General features: G+C 57.1%; 10 protein-coding genes across 10 annotated transcripts; 5 read left to right on the forward strand and 5 right to left on the reverse strand.

Annotated features, from left to right (window-relative positions):
- Nucleotides 1-85: 85 nt before the first annotated feature.
- Nucleotides 86-964, forward strand: GGTG_12888 (hypothetical protein). Its single transcript, XM_009230790.1, has 3 exons — nt 86-172; nt 239-332; nt 435-964. Exons 2-3 carry the CDS (start codon nt 255-257, stop codon nt 627-629), a joined length of 273 nt encoding a protein of 90 aa, XP_009229054.1. The 5' UTR covers nt 86-172; nt 239-254; the 3' UTR covers nt 630-964.
- A 443-nt stretch (nt 965-1,407) lies between these two features.
- Nucleotides 1,408-3,339, reverse strand: GGTG_12889 (smr domain-containing protein). The gene is made up of 3 exons (XM_009230791.1): nt 3,196-3,339; nt 2,855-2,955; nt 1,408-2,648 (listed from the first exon to the last, which is right to left on the reverse strand). The coding sequence occupies exons 1-3, from the start codon at nt 3,224-3,226 to the stop codon at nt 2,079-2,081; spliced, it is 702 nt and encodes a 233-aa protein (XP_009229055.1). The 5' UTR covers nt 3,227-3,339; the 3' UTR covers nt 1,408-2,078.
- Nucleotides 3,340-4,591: 1,252 nt separating this feature from the next.
- On the forward strand, nt 4,592-5,470 carry GGTG_12890 (hypothetical protein; the record flags this gene model as incomplete). Its single annotated transcript, XM_009230792.1, has 3 exons — nt 4,592-4,653; nt 5,064-5,113; nt 5,373-5,470. The coding sequence occupies 3 exons, from the start codon at nt 4,592-4,594 to the stop codon at nt 5,468-5,470; spliced, it is 210 nt and encodes a 69-aa protein (XP_009229056.1).
- A 246-nt stretch (nt 5,471-5,716) lies between these two features.
- GGTG_12891 (hypothetical protein) lies at nt 5,717-6,322 on the reverse strand (the record flags this gene model as incomplete). Its single annotated transcript, XM_009230793.1, has 2 exons — nt 5,717-5,767; nt 5,861-6,322. 2 exons carry the CDS (start codon nt 6,320-6,322, stop codon nt 5,756-5,758), a joined length of 474 nt encoding a protein of 157 aa, XP_009229057.1. The 3' UTR covers nt 5,717-5,755.
- GGTG_12892 (guanine nucleotide-binding protein subunit alpha) lies at nt 6,052-9,020 on the forward strand. Its single transcript, XM_009230794.1, has 5 exons — nt 6,052-6,602; nt 6,906-7,114; nt 7,210-7,552; nt 7,619-8,175; nt 8,253-9,020. Exons 2-5 carry the CDS (start codon nt 6,997-6,999, stop codon nt 8,294-8,296), a joined length of 1,062 nt encoding a protein of 353 aa, XP_009229058.1. The 5' UTR covers nt 6,052-6,602; nt 6,906-6,996; the 3' UTR covers nt 8,297-9,020.
- Nucleotides 9,021-9,113: 93 nt separating this feature from the next.
- Nucleotides 9,114-10,779, reverse strand: GGTG_12893 (hypothetical protein; the record flags this gene model as incomplete). The annotated part of the gene is made up of 2 exons (XM_009230795.1): nt 9,114-9,547; nt 9,639-10,779. The coding sequence occupies 2 exons, from the start codon at nt 10,777-10,779 to the stop codon at nt 9,114-9,116; spliced, it is 1,575 nt and encodes a 524-aa protein (XP_009229059.1).
- A 508-nt stretch (nt 10,780-11,287) lies between these two features.
- Nucleotides 11,288-12,667, reverse strand: GGTG_12894 (cell division cycle protein 123; the record flags this gene model as incomplete). Its single annotated transcript, XM_009230796.1, has 2 exons — nt 11,288-12,482; nt 12,534-12,667. The coding sequence occupies 2 exons, from the start codon at nt 12,665-12,667 to the stop codon at nt 11,288-11,290; spliced, it is 1,329 nt and encodes a 442-aa protein (XP_009229060.1).
- A 352-nt stretch (nt 12,668-13,019) lies between these two features.
- On the forward strand, nt 13,020-14,062 carry GGTG_12895 (pre-mRNA-splicing factor cwc-21). Its single transcript, XM_009230797.1, has 2 exons — nt 13,020-13,378; nt 13,463-14,062. The coding sequence occupies exons 1-2, from the start codon at nt 13,146-13,148 to the stop codon at nt 13,770-13,772; spliced, it is 543 nt and encodes a 180-aa protein (XP_009229061.1). The 5' UTR covers nt 13,020-13,145; the 3' UTR covers nt 13,773-14,062.
- GGTG_12896 (cell division control protein 25) lies at nt 13,755-19,530 on the reverse strand. The gene is made up of 5 exons (XM_009230798.1): nt 17,881-19,530; nt 15,423-17,738; nt 15,142-15,358; nt 14,785-15,055; nt 13,755-14,692 (listed from the first exon to the last, which is right to left on the reverse strand). Exons 1-5 carry the CDS (start codon nt 18,715-18,717, stop codon nt 14,665-14,667), a joined length of 3,669 nt encoding a protein of 1,222 aa, XP_009229062.1. The 5' UTR covers nt 18,718-19,530; the 3' UTR covers nt 13,755-14,664.
- A 698-nt stretch (nt 19,531-20,228) lies between these two features.
- GGTG_12897 (hypothetical protein) lies at nt 20,229-21,243 on the forward strand (the record flags this gene model as incomplete). The annotated part of the gene is made up of 4 exons (XM_009230799.1): nt 20,229-20,273; nt 20,567-20,663; nt 20,742-20,766; nt 21,043-21,243. 4 exons carry the CDS (start codon nt 20,229-20,231, stop codon nt 21,050-21,052), a joined length of 177 nt encoding a protein of 58 aa, XP_009229063.1. The 3' UTR covers nt 21,053-21,243.
- Between the last annotated feature and the right edge of the window lie 79 nt (nt 21,244-21,322).

Below are 21,322 nucleotides of genomic sequence, written 5' to 3' on the forward strand. Positions count from 1 at the left end.
GCGCTCGGCAGCAAAATCCCCAGCACACCGCCTTCGTCATAAGTGGACCGACAGGAGCTCCAACGAACATGGCGGCACGGCAATTCCCGACTTCATAGCGGCCCGATAACTCGCACAAACACCACCACCATCCACCAGGAACCACCGGAACCGAGCGATTGGCGCAATTGAGGTAGGCCTGAAGCGTTTTTGACATCTGCAGTGTGAGAACAGCTGACTGAGAATTCCCCCGCGACAGCGAACCGCCGGCCACCATGTCAGAGACGTCACTTCCCCCTAGGCGCCCCAGCGCCGTCTCGCGCCCCGTCAGCGAGGCGCTTCTCAACGAGAAGGTATGGATGGGTTGGCATCTCCCGCTCGACGGACCCCTGAACCCCGCACCGCACCGTCTCTGTCGCCCATCCTCGACCACCACTTGCTAACGCGGCGCCTAGTGGGACCACTGCCTATCGAACCTCCTAATCAAGTCGACCCTCGGCCTCGGCTTCGGCGTGGTGTTCTCGGTGCTCCTGTTCAAGCGCAGGGCATGGCCTGCGTTCGTCGGCACGGGCTTCGGCGCCGGCCGGGCCTACGAGGAGTGCAATTACAACCTGAAGCAGGCGTCCAGGGAGATCCGCAAGCAGGCGTAACGAGCTCGAGCCCCGTCTCTGATTCGAGGGGTGGCGGATTGGCGATGCGCCACCTGTATACCTGTATAGCCGGGCGTTTGGGGCAGAGCAAGCGATGAGAGGCACGGTTGTATGTCCGCCGCCGCCACTGAGCGGACCGCCGGGCTAGGCTAGGGCGCTGGTGGAAGGATGGATGGATGAATGGCGCCTACGTTACCCCCTTCCAGGTTACATTCTCTTAGCTGCTCACTCAATGGCCGGAGAATGGGCGGCATTGCCCCCTCCTTGGCTTTTATTACGATAGATTTGTGACGATAGACCAAAAGCATCATCAACTATCTTTCTGAATGTCCCCCTCCCCGTGTGTGCACACTTCCATGTTACTATTCGTGCTGCCGCTTTGTCCACGCACACCTCGGTGCCTCCTGTAGTCTTGAATGCATATCAACCTCCTTAAACTCTTTTTGTTCTGTTGCGGTTCGCTACTGGCCAGGAGCCTTGGAGCAAAACTCATTTCTTCTCTTCGGATGTGGTCCTGATGTATGGAGAAGTGGTGCCGTCTGCTTACCCTCACACGCCTCCTGCTAAGGGTTTCTTCGCGGAAGCGTCCTTGTAATTTATGTCATGAAAGAAAGAAGACTAACAGACCAAACGTGAGGAGACCGTGTGCGGTGCGCTTGTTGTACATATATTGCGCGGGGTGAATGCGTCGGTGCCAGGTTTCTCTGCTGCGTGCGTTGGCGTAATATTACTTCTGCTATGATGTTGTGTGCGCTGGCGCATTGGTCGCCATTAATTTGGGATATCGACTTATATACGTACGTGCGTAGGTACCTAGGCATCTGGTTGCACACATCTGAGACTTGGTTGTATGAGTGCACTGCCAAGATGGAAATCGCGATATCTTTGGGGTGCTTAACGTGCGGCAGCAAAACTCCAAACGGGGCATTAGACGACAGGTGATTGTGGCCTGGTGAGAATCCAAGATATCAAATAATGCCGTAGAGTGCGTGGTTGCCTGTGCCTGCCCTCGCCGTGCCCCAGACCTTATAAGTCCACTTCCGCGTCTTGCCATCGACAATCAACAGATGCTAACACACTTCTCGTTTTCAGTTTAGTGCAATGGTTGCAGAGTGCACCTACACCCTGATGCCGCTCCAAGAGCCCAGATTCGACCTCCCTCATGCGCACACGATTTTCGGACAGACGGCGTCGGAAGTAAACATATAGCCACCGGGGCACGTGCAGGGTTTCGCAACTGTTTCACCCTCCAGCTTGAGCAGTACAGCTTTTCTGCCCATCATTCGAAGTAAACCACTCGCCGCTGGTTTCGAAACTGCCCACCCTTTCGAGGTTGCGCAGTGAGCTTTTTACTGTGTGTATTTGAACCTTTTTGCCTCTTCACGTATCCCGCATGGTGTAAATCGCTTCATAAACCGTTAAATTCGCAATCCGCAAAGGATCATATCGTTACATAACGATACAGCAGGGTAGCTTTTTAAACAGATCTCCAATAGGGTCGTCATCATGCTGCTGCTGTTGCTGGTGATGCTGCTGCGGCTGGTGGTGGCTTTGCTGCTGCTGGTGATGGTTCTGGCCGTGGCTTGGCCCATGGTGTCCACCAGACTGAGGCGGGGGCGTGCCGACCTTGGCGCCCGTCAGGTCGATGTATATGCGGCCCTCGTTGTCCTCGGTCGCGCAGTCCAGGCGGAGCTCGCGGCAGAGCTTCTCGACGCCGGGCTTGATCTTCTGGACGCGGCCGGCGCTGTGGTTCCCCTTGCCGACGATGACGTGGAGGTGGGTTTGCCCCCGATTCCTGGCGTCGCGGATCCGGGCCTCCAGGATCCTCTCGCCCTCCTCGACGAACTGCCCGTGCAGGTCTATCGTGTCCTCGGGCACGCGCTCGGGGCTGTTGTTCTCGCGGAAGATGTAGTCCGAGGCCTGCTTGTTGTACTTCTCCACCATGGCCCCGTGCTTCTTGCCCTCGTCCGACAGGCGCTTGGCTTCGGCGCCATTCCCGTTGGTATAGGCATCCCGGGACTGTCAGGGGGGCAGGGGGGCGGCGAGGAGGACGATAGCGGAACCATCCAGTTAACGTCTGAGCAAGCGACATGAAGCTACATTCCTGCCGTTTCACGACACCTTAGGGGTATCGTTCCCAACCCATAGAGCCCTGTCTCGTACGGGTCCAGCACGGGAGCCGGCGGAGCAGATGGGCAGCGAGCAAGAAGCAAACTAGAACATACCCGGTCGAAGCATTCGCCGCGCTTGGCTGCTTCCTGCCGGGCGAGATCCCGGAGGCGGTCATATTCGGCCTCGACATCGTCGCCCGCACTGTGGTTGAAGGCTAGGGAGTCGGGTTGTGGGGAGGTTTCAGATTGTAATTAACAACGTTGGTATCGATAATGCATTGGTGGAAGGTTCTTTAAAAAAAAACTTGATATCTGCCATTTCGCTTGCCCGGCGAGGATGGGCAGTTCTGGCTATGAAAAGAAAGGGAATATCAAGGGGCTTGGGAATGGATGATGCGATGAGGCTGCGGCCGCAGTTGGGACTGACGCAGCCTACGGGCCGGGCCGAAACTCACCTGGGCCGCCCAGTCGAGTTGAAATCGACATTGCGGGAAGGAGAGAACTGCAGTCGCCGTGATGTCGGTGTTGAGAGGACAATGGGGCAGAGCAGCACACAATCTAGGGATCTAGGGGTTTGCACGATGGTTTGGATGTTCGGTAGACCGCCGACATACCAAGGCATTTTACATCTGCAGGGTGCGGTGTGGCCAACAACACACAGCTGGCGCCGCCGTCCTTGATTGGCTGCTTCCTTGCTTTTCTCGAGCCACTTGGGCCAACCCGCGGCGCCAAGTATGTGCTGAAAATAAACGTCATTTTTGTTTTATTCAACGCACCATCGATAAGCGATGAAAATAACTACCAGTTTACTCGCTCCTACAAGATGTTGTCATTTTTAGCGACTTTGCTGCGTTTAGAGCTGCGACGTGCAGGCAATTTCATGCGATCTCATCAAGTCGATCAGGGGCGCGCCGCTGAAGAAGCACTAGCGAATCTCCAGCAAACCGGTGATAAATCATTACCCTAGTCAAAGTCAAATACATCGGTAATATCTTCACTAAAGGTTCTTTCCAGCGCGGCCTTCTAGAACAAACAAAAGCCGGGATCACAACTGGAGGCGCCGAGAGCCCGCGCGCTTTTTCCATTCGCAGCGCAAGCCCCGGCGGGGGGCCAGGCTTTCGGGGAAACGAATCAATCTGATGCAATCAAATCAAGGACGGGGACCCATCCCATGGACGCCGGGTTTAAGCTTTCCCTGTTCAGGTGGGGTGCTGGTTCCAGGACGGCGGAAACTTGGCAGGCGGACGGACAAGGGACACCAATGAAGGAGACGCCGGTCAGCCAACCAGCCAGCCAGCCAGCCAGCCAGCCAGCCGGCCAGCCGAGGGTGGGATGTCCGGCCTTTGCGCCTCGGGCGCCCCCCTCCCTCCTCCAGCTTGCGCCTTAGTTGCATGTACTAGCCAACATGCGAGTAAAGACTTTTGACCCGACTGTGAGGACGCGCAGGGCCACTGGCGGCTTGGGCGACGGATCCCCACCCTCGCCAGCTAGGTTGGCAGACCGGCCCAACTATAGTCTGCTTTTTGCCCGCTCGTCCTTTCCTGGCTAGGGAGGGTACGTAAAAGAGGAAAAATCAGCCTGGCGCAGGTCCTGGCTGGACGGCGGATTGCCTAGCTGGATCCCCGATCCCCTGATTCAGACTCTTTGGTCCGCCATGGGCCCCATGTTGTTTACGACATGAACCGCCCGTGCATGGACCGTCGTGTCGCGCCCCTTCCGTGCCTGCCTTGTTTCCCCTCCTTCTCCTTGTCTTTCTGATCTATATTGTTTCCAACATTGGCCTTGTTCAGGCGCTCTGCCACAGCCTTCCTGGCGAGCATCGACGAGCATCTCCCCTCGTGTCCGATCAGCATGTCCTTGCTTCTGAACGCCCATCTAGGCGTCAGTGTCACGATATTTTCAAAAAAGGGATGGTAACAAAGACGTTCTACTCGAATCAGCTGGGCCAATAACACTGGCCAGAGTCTCCACAGACCACACCACCTGCCCGTCCGTCCCCTGTCCATATTTTGTTGCCCCAGCCCCTTTCCGAGCCGGACAGGGTTGTGGATGGAGATCATTTGCATCCGTGGGGACAGCTGCAGAAGCAAATAATCCACAGCCGCGCATGCCCTTGGCTTTCGTGCGCATGCATGAGAAGTGCGGTGTGTCTGTGTCTTGATATGTTCAGCTGTCAGTGCCGGGGAATGTGGTGTGCAAATTCTCCGGTCGCTAGGCATTGGGCGGGGGAAGCAACACGAGTCGTGGGAAAATGAGGCAAGGAGGCAAAGGAAGGGGAATGAGGCTTGAATGCTTGCGGTGATCTTCAACAGCACGGATGCAGGTACAGACTCTGCGAATACCCACCCTCCAAAACGACGGGACTGCTACTGCGTAAGTGTCTCTCGCTAGGCAAGGTACCCCAGAACAGGTTCAGTCGTTAATGGCCAAAGATGTCGGCGATATCGTGTTTTTCTCCAATGGTCCCAGATGAACACATTCCCTGATCGAGTGCCTGATCGTGAGCTTGGACCAAGGTTGGGAATTTTAGTCGTTAGTCATTAGTCTTAGTCGCGACTAAATTAGTTTAGTTGGTCTTAGTTAATGGTTTGACTAACTAATAACTAACTAATTTTTTTTTAACTAACTAAAGTAACTAATTTAGACATTTTTAATTATTTTTACATCAAATTTTCATATATTTATTCGGGGGTTTTTTTAACGGTTTGGTATTTAGTAATATTAAAATAATAATAATAGTAGTAATAAAAATAACATAAAAGAGCAGTAATATTATTAACAATAAAAACGGTAATAACAACCGTAATACATTTTTAATTTTTAATTTACTTATTTACGTATTTATTGTTGTTTACTTGCTTATTTATTTGCATAGCTATTTACGTACTTATTTGTTTATTTTTTTATTAAATGAAATAAGCTTTTAATTTAATAATTTAAATATTTATTTAAATGATTAAAAGTGACTAATTTAGTCGCTTTAGCTAGTTATTAGTTAGTCACTTTTAGTCTTAGTCACTGACGTGACTAAATTAGTTAGTCTTAGTCAAAGGGGTGACTAGACTAGCTAAATAAATTCCCAACCCTGGCTTGGACAAATCTGTGGAAGCAGGCACATACCCGTCGAGATGGCTTCCCGCCCTGGGGGCCGTAGTATTGCTCGGGGAGACGTGCTAGCAGCTCCCACGTGCCAGCGTGGTCCAGCGTGGGATGCCCTGCCCAAGCAAGGCTGGAAAGGGTTCGCGCAGGGAACGTCCGCTGGCGCCGGCGCGCCGTCCGCTGGCACGGATGGACACTGGGGTGGGTATGGAGGCGGGCGAGGAGTGGGCTTGCCCTGGTTGACGTCGCGACAGCTTTTTCGGCGTCGCGATATTTGATCTCGGCAATGGAGCGCAGTGCAGCCGACGAGATGAGCTGGGTGGAGGCGGACCTGGGACATTCAATTGGAGGTCTCCACACGGGGGTACAGAGGCGGCGGCTGCGCCTAGTGATTGGTTCGGGACGGACGGGCCCATGCATGCGTCCCCACCCTTCCAACACTGGGACCTCTGGCTTCGCTGCAAAATTGCGGTGGTGCAGCATTGACAGCCAGCGCCAATGCATCCCGCCTCCTTTCCCCTTCCTTCCTTCCTCGCCCGCTCGCAGCCTCCAAACCGCACACCCATCGTCGAGACCAAACATCCGTTCCTTTCCCGCCTTTGATTTCCCTTCACTTCTGACCAATTCTCGCTCTCTTCCGCCACTGCTTTCTTGAGTGTGTTTGCACCTTCGCGCCACCGCCGCCGCCGATCGACTGCACACCAGTTCAATCCCAATTGACGACCCACTGTCTGCAGGTGCTTGCTGTGCGCCGACTCCCTGGGTAAGTCTTGTTCCAATCTGGGCTCCTTTCAAGGGCCTCGCATCTTTTGCGCTTCCGTTTCGTGATCCATCCCATCCTTTCATTCTTTCTCTTTTACCCGTCTGCTTCCTGCCGACCTGCGCCGCCTCTGAACACGACGACGTCGCTCCACCTGTATCCCGAATCGCTCCAGTAGAAGCGACCAACAACAGCAACACCACCCCCAATAACACGACCCGACTCGATCACTTTTTTCCTCCCCACGCCTCCCGGCCCTGGCGGTCGACAGAGCAGGAGCTCGCACTAATACGTCCCGTCAATCAGTTCAACCCGAGAGCGTCGGCACAATCCCCACACACCTCATTGCGCTTCGCAGAGTCATCTTGTTCGCCCGGTTGGGGTTGGATCAGTCAAGATGGGTTGCGGGATGAGCACGGAGGAGAAGGAGGGCAAGGCCCGGAACGAGGAGATTGAGAACCAGCTTAAGAGGGATCGCCTGCAACAGCGCAATGAGATCAAGATGCTGCTTCTGGGTACGTTATCCTCACACCCACCAACAGGGTCGCTGTCGCCGCAAGAGTACCATCCGCGCGAGACGCCGACTAACCCAATTGGTTACGTGTACCAGGTGCTGGTGAATCTGGAAAGTCGACGATTCTCAAGCAAATGAAGCTCATCCACGAGGGCGGCTACTCCCGGGACGAGCGCGAGTCCTTCAAGGAGATCATCTTCAGCAACACGGTCCAGTCGATGCGCGTTATTCTCGAGGCCATGGAGTCGCTGGAGCTGCCCCTCGAGGACCAACGGATGGAGTACCATGTGCAGACCATCTTCATGCAGCCAGCCCAGATCGAGGGCGATGTCCTGCCGCCCGAGGTCGGAAATGCCATTGAGGCTCTGTGGAAGGACCGTGGCGTGCAAGAGTGCTTCAAGCGCTCGAGGGAATACCAGCTGAACGACTCGGCCAGATAGTAAGCCGATAACACCCTCCCGCTGCTCTTTCCGTGTAGGATTAGGCACTAACGCACAGACTACAGCTACTTCGACAACATTGCCCGCATCGCAGCACCAGATTACATGCCTAACGATCAGGACGTGCTGCGGTCTCGTGTCAAGACGACCGGTATCACCGAGACCACCTTCATCATCGGCGACCTGACGTACCGCATGTTCGACGTCGGTGGCCATCGATCAGAGCGCAAGAAGTGGATCCACTGCTTCGAGAACGTCACGACAATCCTCTTCCTGGTCGCCATATCAGAGTACGACCAGCTGCTGTTCGAGGACGAGACGGTAAACCGTATGCAGGAGGCTCTGACGCTCTTCGACTCCATCTGCAACTCGAGGTGGTTCATCAAGACGTCCATCATCCTGTTCCTCAACAAGATTGATCGCTTCAAGGAGAAGCTCCCCATCAGCCCCATGAAGAACTACTTCCCAGATTATGAGGGCGGCGACGACTACGCGGCGGCCTGCGATTACATCCTCAACCGCTTCGTCAGCCTGAACCAGCACGAGACCAAGCAGATCTACACCCACTTCACCTGCGCAACCGACACCACCCAGATCCGCTTCGTTATGGCTGCTGTCAACGGTACAATGCCCTTTACCTCCCTGACAAGTATTGTAGCCATTTCACGAAGCCTTGCTAATTCGGATCGTCTCTCGCAGATATCATCATACAGGAGAATCTCCGCCTATGCGGTCTCATCTAGACCCAAGCCAAGCCCCCTTACCCCATGCCCAATCTTCACCACCGGATACCCAATATGCATCAAATAATCGACGACCTTTCGGCACACATACTACGGTTCACGTACCGCAGCGCTTGAGCGCTCTGTACTTGACGATAAGGGGGGCGGGCACCGAGCCGACTCGGGATTCCCGATCACCACTATCCGTCCCCCTTTTTTCTTTTCTCCTTTCTCTGCTTTATTTCTCTACGCTTTTCTCTAGTATTATTATTGCCAAAACCCCCTCGACTATTATTTTTTACTGTGTCACGTTATTTCTCTGTTTATCTTATCTCTCTTACTCTCTCGCGTGCTGGTTTCCTCACTTGACATTGGTGTTGCTCGATTATGACGCTATACAGTAGCGGGACTCCTTGTCAGATTTACGGCTTTCGACGATTTGGAGATCGGACGGGGAATCTATTTGCATTTGAACGTGAAAAGCGAGAAGCTCAACAAGGCTTTTAATAATCTTCCATGTTGGGTGCTTGTGCGGGTTATGTGATATGATCCCTCGAATGGTTAATGCCCCTTGATCACCTTGTTCGTATCGGAACGTACGAGCTCGTAAATTGCAACCAATGATGGGAAACTTATACAACCACACTCGCGTGAAGCACTTGTTTGCGTTGTGAGAATGCGACGTCACTGGACGCATCGGGCCTACTTATATACATGATAATACGATGATAGGTATCCAAATGCTGCTCCGGAGCCGGACGCCTCCGTCTTGGTGGGCAGCCCACGGCCAAAAAAAAAAAAGGCTTTGCTTGCACCGTGGCGCCCGGCTCCCCCGTTCTCATGAACTCCCCACATCCCCGACGGCGTGATCCTGGACGGACTGTCCGGTTCCGTCAGCGTCGTGGTGGTGGTCGCCCTGGCCGGCGGCCGCCATCTCCTCGTACTCGAGTATCTCGAGCGCCAGCTGCTTGGCGGCGATCTCGACCTTGATGAGCTGCCTCGCCTTCCTGTCAGCAGCGCGGACGTCGGACATGCAGCGCTCGACCGTGTATCTGACGGCGGCGTCCGTCATGCTCAGGCCCGGCCCGAAGCTGATGCCGCCGCCGCCGCCGCCGCTGCCGGGGGCGCTGCCGGGCGGCGGGGCTAGTGCCAGGGGGCTGGGGACGGCGTAGGGGTCCTGCGAGGTGGGACCGCCGGCGGCGGTCTGCAAGGGGTGGACGTGGTGCTGCTGCGCCTGCTGGGAGAGGGGGTGGCCCTGCAGGTTCCGAGTCTCTGTTTTGCAGGTTTGCAATCGTCAGCATGGGCAGCAAGCGTGGACACATGGCAACCAAGGCAAGGGCGGGGCAGAGGAGAGACGACGGACCATGGAAAGAACATCTTGCGCCGGACGCGTTGAACCAGCAATTGGCGCAGCTCCCGCACATCTGGCCGTCGACAATGACGCAGACGGTCCAGGGGCCGTGGCCCTTGCGGCAGTTCTTGCAGGGCTGGAGCACCTCCTCGCCGGCGATGTGGGCGAACAGCGCCTCGACGTTGCTACGGCGGGCCAGGTTCAGCGACTGCTCGGGCCGGCGCTGCTGGGCGAGGCGTTGCCCGGGCTCCCTGGCCAGGCGTTTGGCCAGGGCCGACTCGGTGACGAAGCCCGAGTAGCCCGACGTGCTCGCCATGTCCTCGGTCAGGCGCAGCTGGCTCATGAACTCGAGGCCATGGTGATGCGCCGGAGCGGCGGACGGGTTGCGCTCGTGGTCGTGGGCATGCGCGTGGTCCGGGTCGTGTTCGGGATCGTGGTGATGACCGTGGCCGTGGGCGCGGGTGTGGTCGTGGTCGTGGTTGTGGCCGTGCTGCTCGGCATCGTCATCATCCTGGCCGTGACCGTTGTTGTGGCCGTGGCTGAGCGAGTGGGTGTGAGCGTGGTGGTGGCCGAGGCCGTGGGCATGGGAGTGTGGCTGAGCGAGTCCGACCTGCGGCGGCGAGCTGTAACCCGATGACGGCACCGGGCCGGAGGCGTCGAGCAGACTGGGGCCGGCGGCAAGGAGGTTAGCATCGGCGCTGAGGTCCATGTTCTGGACCACCGTGTCGGGAATTTCGACGACCTTGGATGGGGCGGTGTGGTCGTCGTGAAGGGTATCGTGGTCGGGCTTGACATTGGCATCAGGAATGTGCAGGTCAACCATGTGCTGGTGGTGGTGTTGCCCGTGGTGTGGATGCGCATGCGCCTGCTGTTGCTGCTGTTGTTGATGATGATGATGCTGAAGCTGCTGTGGTTGCTGATGCTGTTGCTGCTCCTGGTGGTGCTGGTGCAGGAGAGCGTGGGGGTCGTCTAGGGTGGCGGCAGCAGTGGCCAGGTGCTGGTGCTGGTGCTGCTGCTGGCGCCGCTGCTGCTCGGCAAGCACGGCGGCGGCGGTCAGCAGCTGGCGGCTCTGCCGGCGGCCAGCAGCAGTCGGCGACGACGGCTTGGTGACCTTGTTAAGGCCGGCGCGGGCGGGGCGGACATTGCCCGTCATGCCGGCATGGGCTTCGGCCGGCGGGCACTGGGTTGGCTGGTCGCCCTCCCCGCCTACTCGCGTGGTGGTGCGTCGTCCCGTCGTTGGCTGCGCAGAGCAGGCCGGCGGGGTCAGCCAGGGGGGAGGGGTGGGCGCCGAAGAAGGCAGCTCCGGCGAGGTGGCGATGGGAGGGAGAAGCAAGGCACAAGCGAAGACGGCGACGGAGAGCAGCTGGCGTCAGCTGTCCAGCGTCGGCGCGAGAAAAGCGAAAGGGTCCGACCGATTCGTCAATTGGCGGGTCGGCGATTCGAAGTGGATGGGGGCAGCTTCGGACCGCAAGTGTCAACTGGGGCGTGGCTGGTGGACCGATACTTGGCATCCCTGGCCGGCTAGGTACCCTGACTGCCCCCCACCAGGGGTCGGTACTAGTGTCGATGTACCTGTACAGAATCACACCGTGTGTCATACTGTCCGCTTCGTTTGGTCACATTTAGCCCTTTGCGGAAGAGCAGTACAGACAGACCCCGACCTACTCCCTCGCGTTGCTGCTCCTATCGACCATGCGCTTCCACTCCTCCGCAAACACCCTCAGTCCTCCCTCGCCGGCCGCGCTGGCGTCGACAACGTCCTTAGGCAGTTTGTGCGCAGAGTATTGCGACGAGAGCAGGTTGGACGTGATGGGGTCGTCCTCGTCCACCAGCCGCAGCTCCGGCTCCAGGTCGTCCTCGCCGTCGTCCTCGTCGGTCGTCTCGCCCGCGTCGCTCTGGCTCTCGGGCACCGCCGCGTCTTGCCCGTCAGACTCGCCGCGCGTGCCCAGCACGGGCCGCGGCACCCGGATGTCCAGGAGCTCCTCCCAGTCGAACAGGAGCGAGTCGGTCCGGGGCGCCCAGGGGTTGATGTCGATGAGCCGGGCCCTCGAAAGCCCGTCCGACGCGCCGTCGGAGCCCTCCGGGATGTAAACGTCGAAGACGAAGGAGCCGTCTGGAAAGGTGAATCGGAGGGCACTCTCAAAGAGGTCCATTACACGGTCGACTATCGACTCTCGAAGACCCGCAAGGAACGGGTAGTGCTTCAGGTCGCGCTGCGAGATGGCCACCAGGTTCCTCTGCTTGACGAAGCAGCGGAACTCGAGTGCCGTCTGGGGCTTGAAGTAGGGGCGAAGAACCAGCACTGGTGCGAACCCCAGTGTCGTAGGCGCATCGGGTGTCCCTCTGGTCTGCTGCTGGCGGTGGTTCGCAGCGGATATGCAGCCGTCAAACGCGTTCTCGAGGTCGTGGCTAATGAAGCTAGAGCTCTTGAGCAGCAGGTAGACGTCGTCGGGTGTTGTGCATCGCATGGTGTTCTTGTCCATCATGATCCAGGTCGCATCCTTGGGCGAGGACCAGTTTAGTTTGGGGACAACCTGGCCACCGAGCCGCTTGATCTCATCCCTGATCTGCTGGTGCAGCTCGGGGAAGCGCAAGTTGGGCGGCAGCCGTCGTGCATGGTGCTCGTCGCCGTCTTCCGAGTCGCTGTCCGAGTCCGACCCAGGCTGAGGCTGGAAGACTCCCGTAGCTATCGACGGCTCCCAGTCATCATCTGGTCCCTCGTCGCCACCGGCCTCACGACTGGTAGCCTCCTCGTCCGCCAGGATGATGCCATCCTCCCGAAGATAATCAACAAACTCTGGTGACAGCCTAATGATAGACGACTTGAGGCAGGATGTGCGGTATCTAGGCGCGGTGCTTTTAGCATTGAGCGTTGTCATTCATGTTAGCCGGTTCTCAGCAAAATACCTTGGGAACCACGCGTCATAAGAACAGTTCAATATATGACTCCTGGAGACTGGTGGAAACTGTGCCGGCGGCTGCTGGGCTGGGGTCGAACCCGAGGGCTCCTGTGCGATTGACCCATTCTCGAAGCTGGGCATTCTGCTGTTTGCTGTTTGCTGTTATTGGTCCCCTTGAGGTAGCTGTCATGCGTTTGCTCGTCCCCCAAGTGCCAAGAGGTACTTCTGCTGAGTACAACTATATGTCCCTGACGACTGGGCAGGACACTATTTGCAAATGGCAAGTGTCCAAATTGGCAGGCGTTTTGTGTGAGAAGTTTGCAAAGGCCTTGTGACTCAGACTGGAATGTCGTTGCCTCCCGTTTGGTATATCTGCCCGGCCAGCTTTGGTCGTTCGCGTAACTTCGATCGCTGGCGGGGTTTGTTGAGTGGCGGAAAACCCCCCCAGAGGCCCGCCCCAGCCCCAGCCCACAGCCCCGCTGGGGGATTTTCTTGCGTCACTCATGCCTCAAAGTGTCCAAAGTGATGGAACGCGCTCGCGTCGCCGACAGGGGTCGAATCCATTGGCGACCCAACATCAACCACACCGCACCGACCTAGCCACAAAAAGAGTCCTCCAATGTCTGACAACGTCGGCCTGTCGACGCCCAGGGGCAGCGGCACCTCGGGCTACGTCCAGCGCAATCTCGCCCACATCCGGCCCCGCGACGCCGCCGCGCCCTACCCACCGCGGGACCTCGACGGCCTCCGCCACCGCCAGCGCCAGCCCGACAAGGCCATCCTGGAGCACGACCGCAAGCGCGAGGTCGAGGTCAAGGTGTTTGAGCTACGGGACAAGCTCGAGGAGGAGGAGTGAGCTATCCCCTACCCCCTCCATTCTCCCCAGACAGCCAGCCAGTCTCACCCACTAACAAAACAACACCAAAAAAAAATCAGGGTCGACGAGGACGAGATCGAAAAGCGCTGCGACGAGCTCCGCCAGAAGCTGCTGGCCGAGTCGGACAGGGCCGCCGCCCGCGGCGCCGCGGCGCCGCGCAGGGACCTCAAGATGCACCAGGTGCACGAGCTGGCCGACGCAAAGATCAGGGAGAGCGAGCGGCTGCGCCGCGCCCTAAAGATCAGCAAGGACTACGAGGAGGGCGGCCACTGGAAGCGGCAGGAGGAGAGGCTACAAAAGTCGTCGCTCCAGCAGGGCGACGCCGCCGCCGCCGCCGCCCCGCAGACCAAGGACGATCGGGCGGACTAAGCTTAGTGTTCGTTCCTCTTGCGGTTTTCTGTTCACCTCTTTTTCTTTTCCTTTTTTTTATGTCCATTTTCTTCCTCTGGCATCCTGCATCGGTTTTTCTTGCTTGTTTTTTTATTTATATGACCATCAGATATCCCACGCACACAATCACCACCGTAGCTGATATAGCTACCTACTTTACTTGAATCACGAAGCGACGAGATGACTTGTATATATCGACGCTGCCTTGCAAATGACACGACCAACACCGTCCGCTAAATGCCGTCGAACGAAATCTGCGCGTGCTTATCCATGGACCGGGCAGCTGTCCTGGCCTGCCTGACGCTTGGCGGACGGTCTATTGCCCTTCCCACCAGGGCCTTGATTCCCCTTCATCCAAGCCTCCCAGAAACCCAGCCCAACGCGGGCCAATCCAATCAAGTCTACCGCCTGTCCCGCTTCGAATTACCAAGGGCCTGACCCGCCCCAGAAGGGGGTAGCAGCATCGGCGATATCATCCAGGCCAGCCTCGCAGCCTCCGGCCCGTCGTCTCTGCCGTACTGCCCTGCCCTGTCCCGTGTGCATCCAGACCTTGGCCAGTGCTTTTCTCTGTCGTCACCATGAGCTCGCCCTTGTCTTTTCTCCTTGCTCCATGAACGCCGCGGTCATCGTGATCGTCAACAAAAGGCTGTGGAAGAGACTTATGTACATACAAACAAGGGCTTGCCCGGAATAGTCATTAGAGCGTCTCTTGCAGGAGCCCCGTGTGCACCTCTCGGCCATGGGCCGACGAGGCCTACAGCGGTGGCTATTCGCCTTGTTGTTTGGAGACGTGTGCGTTTGTTTTTTTAGTGCACGGCTACGTGGGTGTATCCCGTGTGCGCGCTGCCCGTGTCGAAGGGGGATAAGTCGCTCATAGGAAGCCGGACTCGGCCAAAACCCTGCAGACCGAGATAAATAACGTCAGCGGCCATAAAACAGGCAGGAGACATTGAGAGTTCATCGTCTAGTCGGGGCGGCGCGAAAAACTTACCTCACAATCTTCTCATCTTCACGCTCGCGAGGCTCCACCTGTAGACTCTTGTCATACATCTCGTGCACGTCGCCGGCAGCTTGCATGTTGCTAAGAATGTAGTCCTGTAGCTCGTTCACTGGCTGCAGCGAGTACGCGACGTTTTGATACTGCTGGATGTCGCGTATCACTTCTGCCGTCTTTGCGCGCTTGGCAAAGTTTATCAAGTTGGTTTTCTTGATAATCGAGGGTATGCCGTCCTCGATAAAGGTCAGGTCCGTGAGGTAGACACCTGAGGACACAAAAAAACAAAGCAATTAGCAGCTGCAGAACCGAGAGGCAAGGGCAGCATGGCCGGGGTTGCAGGCGTTCGCATACCGAAGAAGGGTATACAGGGTGGGTTCGACGCGTGGAGTGCCTCTCGGTATTCTCCGAAATTCTTAGTGCTTGCCATCAGTCGCCGCATCGTCTCTAGTGTCGTTGATGTCCTCTGGGTGACAATATCCCATGTCCTCTTGAGGCGCGCAATGGGCGCAGTTCCGAGAGCAGATATGATGGACGTCAATGTTGAGAAATTGTTCAGGGCACGGCATTTCTGTAGACCACTGTCAGCACAGCAAACCTTGCAAGAATTCGATGAACAAGGGAGGAGCACTCACGTCAGCCACTGTCACAAAGTGCTTGATGACCACTCCTCGCTTCTTCGGATCGGACTGTGCCAGAATCATCTCGGCCACCCAGTTCGTCATCTGGTTGGAGTGCAGAATGAGGGCCTTCACGTTAGGCGCTGCCTCGGGCGCGCCCTCTGGGATCTTCTTCTGCCACGTCTTATTCAGGCATTCGGTGGGCTTGATCTTGGCATACAGCCTGGATTCGATGATGGTGAGCTGTCGCGCGAACTCGATCGGATCGATATCAAGGAACTTGAGTTTCTTCATGTTCTTGGGCATGATTGGTGGCGGCGTGGGCTGGTTCGGGTTCTGGATCAGGCGCCGAGCCCCTGCCTCCTTGCCGCTCAGCCGCTGGTCCAGCAGGGTCATAAGCGGCGCCGAGCCCGGCGTCTCGGTCGACCTGACCGTATCTCGGGCGAACGTGTAGACGTCACGGATCAGTTGCTTCGTCTCGTCTAGGCTCGAATCCTCCATCCAGAAGTTATCGAACCAGCTCTTCATAATGTTGACGACGCGGAAACGAATCAATTTCTGTTTCCTTTCTCTCCAAACCTCAAAGTCCGCTTGGCTAAGCCCTTCGGGAGGCTGTATCCCAAACCTCTTGACCAGAAGCTCGAAGAGCTCCCGGGCCGTGGTAAAGGAGCGATACGTCAATAAGAAGGTGTTGTTGAAGCTCGAATCGAGCTTGTCGTGACGTGTTAGCTGTTCCACAAGGGCGAGGAGTGATCCGCCCTTGACTGTGGGTGACTCCGGCTTGGTATCCCAAGATATGTCCTCTTCGTAATCCAAACGGAGGAAATCCGGTGTGTCGTCCGCCTGTGTCTGTGGCGAGGGGTCCTCGCCCAGCAGCTTCTTGAGCTTGGCGGAGTTTCCGACCTGTCGGAAGGTCGGGTTGGGCACGGGATCTCCATCGGTGAAAGACTGCGACTGCATAAAGGGTGGCCGCTGCGGAGCGGTGACTCGAGGCTCAGTTCGTTGAGACTCGGTTCGCTGGTGGGAGGGCTGGTATGGCATCGTTTCTGTACGCCTAGGAGGTTCGCGCTGGAACTGGTTCTCCTGCGCCCGCGCCTCCATCTGCTGCTGGGTGTTGAATTGGACCTGCTCTGACAGGAGCTGCAGCGAGAAACCAATGTGAGACGAATTGGTCTCGAGAGCCCTTCCACACTGTCGCACATACTCAAGCCTGTTCTCCAACGCCTCGCCCCGAACCTCGGACCACTCGTCGGCGAGGGGTCCTGCAACCGCCTGGCAGCCAAGGATCAAGTCGGATATGTTGTCATATAGACTTTGCTTGTTGGTGCTAAAATCCGACAGCTGAGGTGTTTGGAACGTGTTGCCGAGCGAGGACAGGTCGATCGACTCGATCATTGCGATCCACGGCTTGAAAGTTTCCAGCACCTTGCCTCCTGCAGAGCAGACGTTGTTGCCAATCACTTCGTGGCGGTAGGGGACAACGACCTTGTCGGTGACTACCAGGCTCTTGTCCAGCTCGCGTATGCTAGAGACCAGCATCCTCTTGAGCTCATCCAGTCTCTCGAGGAGCTTGCCGTCAAGGACTGCGGTGGGCTCTACTGCCCCTTCGTCGTCGTCCAGGAAGTTCGCAGTAATGGGGTCGCGGCCGCCGAGGCCGTTGTTCTGCCAGCTCCCCCCAGCAGTGCTGCCGATGACGAATCCGGGGAAGAGCCGGGGGATCTCCTCCCCCCTCTGTTGCCTTGCCACTTCGACGTAGCTGAACACCCCGAGAAGAACCCCGTCCGACTCCTGGAGGCACTTTTGGACAGACTCTGCGTTGGGCCAGTCGGCCGCGGCAATATGTGAGGATATGACGAGCTTGGAGAACTTCGACATCATGTCGCGGAAGTGTGGGTAAAGGGCCTTGTTGGTTGAGATTATGGACGGTTGGCCCGAGTGGTTGTCGGTGGTGCCGGAGCCCGCTGCCAGGAGGAGGCGGAGGTGGTCAGAGATATCCTCGGCGCGCGCAACGTACTCGGACCTGTTGTTGCTCTTTATGGCCTCACGGTACCGCTCTATGGACCTCTTCATGCTGTTCACCAGGCGAGCCCATGTGAGGGGCGGAGTGCTTCCGTCGTCGAAGAATGAGCGGGGTATATTGGCGGCGCTAGGGAGGTTGAAAGTCGAAAAGGATGTGGCAGAGGCAATCATTGGTGTCGGGTTGAGATTGTTGCTCGCTCCGTTGAACATCTCGTTCCGGCCCCGGACTACGGGTGTCTGGCCATTCATCGAATCCATAGATGCAGACGGAGAGAGGATGTCGTTCGGGTTCGACCTTCGGTTGCGGGGCTGCTGCTAATTTGTCAGAGGCATGGTTGAGGATTATCTATGCAAACGGGCTTTGGGGAGGGTAAAGCTTGGTTGGTGCTTGGGATTGGCAATCATCGCTAAAGGGGCTTTTGAAAGTCACTAGGCGAAGGGGTATTTGGCATACCATGGCACGGCTGGGACCGCCCAGCATGATGGATTCGCCCTCGAGCTCCGAGGCGGAATTAACATCGGAGTCGTCATCTTCATCCTGCGTGAGGCCCCGCGCCATCATCTCTGGTGGCGGGCGCGTCTTCTCGGGGATGTTAACATTCATGCGATCACGGGGCCCAGTTTCGCCGAGCGATGTGGGCGACTCTAGGGGCAGCTCGACGCTAGTCTCGCCAGTCATGGTGTTGTAGTAAAAAAGTCTGCCATCGGGCGTCGCCTGCGGTATCCAAAAGTCGGCTCCAGACTTGCTGGTGCCAGAGTCGGGCTTCTCCAGGGGCACGACGCCGGTGCCGTCCAAGTCATCGTCTTCCTCCTCTTCTTCATCGAAGCTTTCCTCGTAAACATCCTCCTCGGGCTCTTCGTCGACATTTTCGCTAACTCCGTTCTGTTCGGGCTCGGGAAAGTCGTCGATTATCTGGCAATAATTGCTCGGGAACCAGCCGCGAACACCATTGATGACGCCATCCCACCAGCCGCTCTCAAGCTGTGTGATGACCTGGATGACATCGCCCTCGTGGAAGCTTAGACTGGTACGGTCGTCTGCTTCGTAGTCGTACAAAGCACGGACGTACATAGAGCCGGGAGGCGCCGTCCCCATGATGCCATTCATGTGCGCCGTCGGGGGACGCGTTGCGTGGTGGGATCGGTGGAAATCGCTGTCGTAGTCGCCTGGTAACGGCTGCCGCGACGATTGGGAATGTGTTGCTCGCGAAAGGCGAGCCGATGAGGAGATTGGAGCGGATGAGTTCTGAGCCTGACCAAGAGCCGACACCGCGGTCTGTGTCATGAGCATCGTGATCCAGCGTCGGCGGAGAAAGGGTCCTTTCTAGATCATGGTCCCCTCGTCTACCTGCCTCCCATGGCCCCGGTGATCCAGATGGTTCTGGTATCGTGGGACGGCAGGTGGGCTGGGTGGAAGTCGGCGGAGGGGTGTGGTGGGTTGTGGTAGTGATGGTAGTGATTGTGCAGGCGCCGCGGTGGTGTTTTCAGGTCCGTGCAGGCAGGCAGCGTCTCCTGTGGGGTCAGGTTGGCTGGATGTTGGAATGTCTCGGCGGGTCGGGTGACGGACGAAGCAAGGAGAGCGAGTGTCTTGGAGCGATTGGAAAGGAATCGGCGCTTTGGCGAGTTGGCTGATCGCGAGGGGGGAACGGCGGTGGGCGTGATGCTGATGTCCAAAATTGCGCCCAGATGGTGCGTCGAGCCAAATCGCTAATGCGATGGATGAGTAGAGGGGTGCGGCGCAGCGCGACCAAATTGTATGGAACCTAGGCTAGCTGGCGTTGGCTGCAGCTGGTTGGCTGGTGGGCGAGCAACGGGTGAGGGCGGAGGCCAAAGGTGGAAGCAGTCCAATTCGCCAGCCCGGTCTTTTACCGCCCGGTGGTGCCGGCTCTGAACCCGCAGTGATTTCAAGCGGCCTGCCTAAGCGCTGGATGGAGGGGCGGCCGAGCTGGCCCAGGACATGAAGACAACGAGATTACAGCCTAGAAAAATTATGCAATGCAGAGCGACTGTGAGGCCAATGATTACCCAAAATCTACCTTTGTACAGAAACCAGGCGTGCTGCGGTGAGACCTGGGCGACGGGAAGCAAAATAAACAAATGCAACCTGAGCAAGTAAATAAAAAGGATTGAGGGGAAAAGGTGCGGCGGGTCTAGGTCCAGTCAGATAGCTCCCGCGCCATCGGGTTTATCCCCAAGTCGTGCCAGGAGTTAGGCTTGAGTCGCGCATTTGCTAACAACGATTGCCCTTCTACATACATCTCGATAAGGATCCTGCATTATCTGTCCGCCTATCTATCTTCGAAGACGAAGGATACACCGAAGGCTATCGCGCTGTGTGGATATGCATCTTGATGTTAGCCCTCTCGAATATGTTCCTGACCCGATCTGCTGTTTTCCTGGCCCATTTCGAATCACCACACATCAGCTAGGTATACAAGGCGCTTGTCCCACGTAACTGTCGACATTTTCCGCATGTGTCCATCCAATTGACCGCTTCAAGGATATGCACGAGTTGACTGACCCTCTGTCCCTACATCTGACCCAACACGTGACGCCATCACAATACGTATCGGGTATATAACTCTACACACATTGGTTTGTTCGTAGAGACATCTCGAGGACCATGGCTTCACCCGCGCACGTACAACTCTGGTAACCTGGGCGCACATCCATGTCCTATTAAGATCCGGCCATTCGACCGTCTTGGAGAGAAACGACGCTGTCCACGACGATATGGCATGTATACTACCCAGTAATACAATGCCCTCTGACGTTGGGATCTCTTGCCGTATTCGATAATGCATGAACTGGCAGGTCGGGTCCGAGCACCTCAAACCACAAGCTGCCGTCTGTACTTAACCGCCCAATGGGAAACAATATACCCGGGCCACGGAAGAGCTCCAACGCATGCACTCCCCCGCCGCCTCAAGACAAGTCCGCCAACTGCTCGATGCGGGGTAGGGAAGACATGGTTGGATGGACAAAGACCGATCTCGCCTGGGATGTCCTTTGCTGATCTTCGCTCTGGGCCGTTGCCCTCCGGCCCGCCATCCGGCTCGGCCAGGGAAGCCCCGGAGTTTTCGCTGGACAACCCACAGTACGTAAACGCACGGGACTAACGCAGGAACGTGGATGCGCAGATGACGACGATGACGACGTTGTCGATGCCGGCTGCTGCTTGCTCTGGGGGAAATGTCGCTGGCAAGGACACCTACTGGCCGGTGCTCGCAGAGCCCAGTATGTAGACGGATGCTCTGCGGCCTGGCTACCACCTCCCTTCCGCACTGACCAGAAGCACTAATGCATGCCGGGTAGCCATGCAACGTGGTAAGACCGGTTGGTTCGTTGGAATCCGCGTTGGGACATATGCACGTTGTCAATGCCGCATGAACGCACAGTTCGTGCACCTTGATAGCGGTGATCTGTTCTGAACATACTTTTGGAGTGGCTTGAATGGTACGGTACCTTGCCTACTACCTATCTATACAGAATGGTAGCTTGTACATACCACATACCCCGCACCGGACTTACCACCCACGCCGTCGTCGCCAACAAGGCGCCGGCATGACTTTTGGCAGGGATATCACGTGATGGTCAGGGCCTAACAAGGCTCTAGGCTTTGCTGATTGTGGCTCTCGAATCCCAATTCGAATCAGGCCCCTTTAGGGTGGGATACCACAGCCGGAGACGCTCGCTTGGGGCTTTCCACTTGCAGGGTCTGGAAATTTCTCTGGCATATTTTTTGTCTCCCTTGTTGCCTCGCCTCGCCTCCTAGGCCCCCTATCCCGCGCCAGGGCCATGAGTCGCCTTCCTTGCAGACGCGTTCGAGAAGGTTTCTCTGTGCGGACCGTGCCCCGTCAAATGTGGGGGGTGAAAGCCCAGGAGGCCGTCGTCCG

The sequence above is a fragment of the Gaeumannomyces tritici genome (genome assembly GCF_000145635.1).
Source record: "Gaeumannomyces tritici R3-111a-1 unplaced genomic scaffold supercont2.10, whole genome shotgun sequence".
In the NCBI taxonomy this organism is placed as follows: domain Eukaryota; kingdom Fungi; phylum Ascomycota; class Sordariomycetes; order Magnaporthales; family Magnaporthaceae; genus Gaeumannomyces; species Gaeumannomyces tritici.

Coding starts and splice junctions, on each gene's coding strand:
- GGTG_12896 (XM_009230798.1), bottom strand. CDS start 18,717: ATGCTCATGACACAGACCGCGGTGTCGGCTCTTGGTCAGGCTCAGAAC. Junction 15,359..15,422: donor ACTTTGTGACAGTGGCTGAC/GTGAGTGCTCCT, acceptor AGTGGTCTACAG/AAATGCCGTGCCCTGAACAA. Junction 14,693..14,784: donor GAAGATGAGAAGATTGTGAG/GTAAGTTTTTCG, acceptor CTCGGTCTGCAG/GGTTTTGGCCGAGTCCGGCT.
- GGTG_12892 (XM_009230794.1), top strand. CDS start 6,997: ATGGGTTGCGGGATGAGCACGGAGGAGAAGGAGGGCAAGGCCCGGAAC. Junction 7,115..7,209: donor GATCAAGATGCTGCTTCTGG/GTACGTTATCCT, acceptor TACGTGTACCAG/GTGCTGGTGAATCTGGAAAG. Junction 8,176..8,252: donor CGTTATGGCTGCTGTCAACG/GTACAATGCCCT, acceptor CGTCTCTCGCAG/ATATCATCATACAGGAGAAT.
- GGTG_12889 (XM_009230791.1), bottom strand. CDS start 3,226: ATGTCGATTTCAACTCGACTGGGCGGCCCAG. Junction 2,956..3,195: donor AACTCGACTGGGCGGCCCAG/GTGAGTTTCGGC, acceptor CCGACTCCCTAG/CCTTCAACCACAGTGCGGGC. Junction 2,649..2,854: donor GCGGCGAATGCTTCGACCGG/GTATGTTCTAGT, acceptor CCCCCCTGACAG/TCCCGGGATGCCTATACCAA.
- GGTG_12888 (XM_009230790.1), top strand. CDS start 255: ATGTCAGAGACGTCACTTCCCCCTAGGCGCCCCAGCGCCGTCTCGCGC. Junction 333..434: donor AGGCGCTTCTCAACGAGAAG/GTATGGATGGGT, acceptor CGCGGCGCCTAG/TGGGACCACTGCCTATCGAA.
- GGTG_12895 (XM_009230797.1), top strand. CDS start 13,146: ATGTCTGACAACGTCGGCCTGTCGACGCCCAGGGGCAGCGGCACCTCG. Junction 13,379..13,462: donor GACAAGCTCGAGGAGGAGGA/GTGAGCTATCCC, acceptor AAAAAAAATCAG/GGTCGACGAGGACGAGATCG.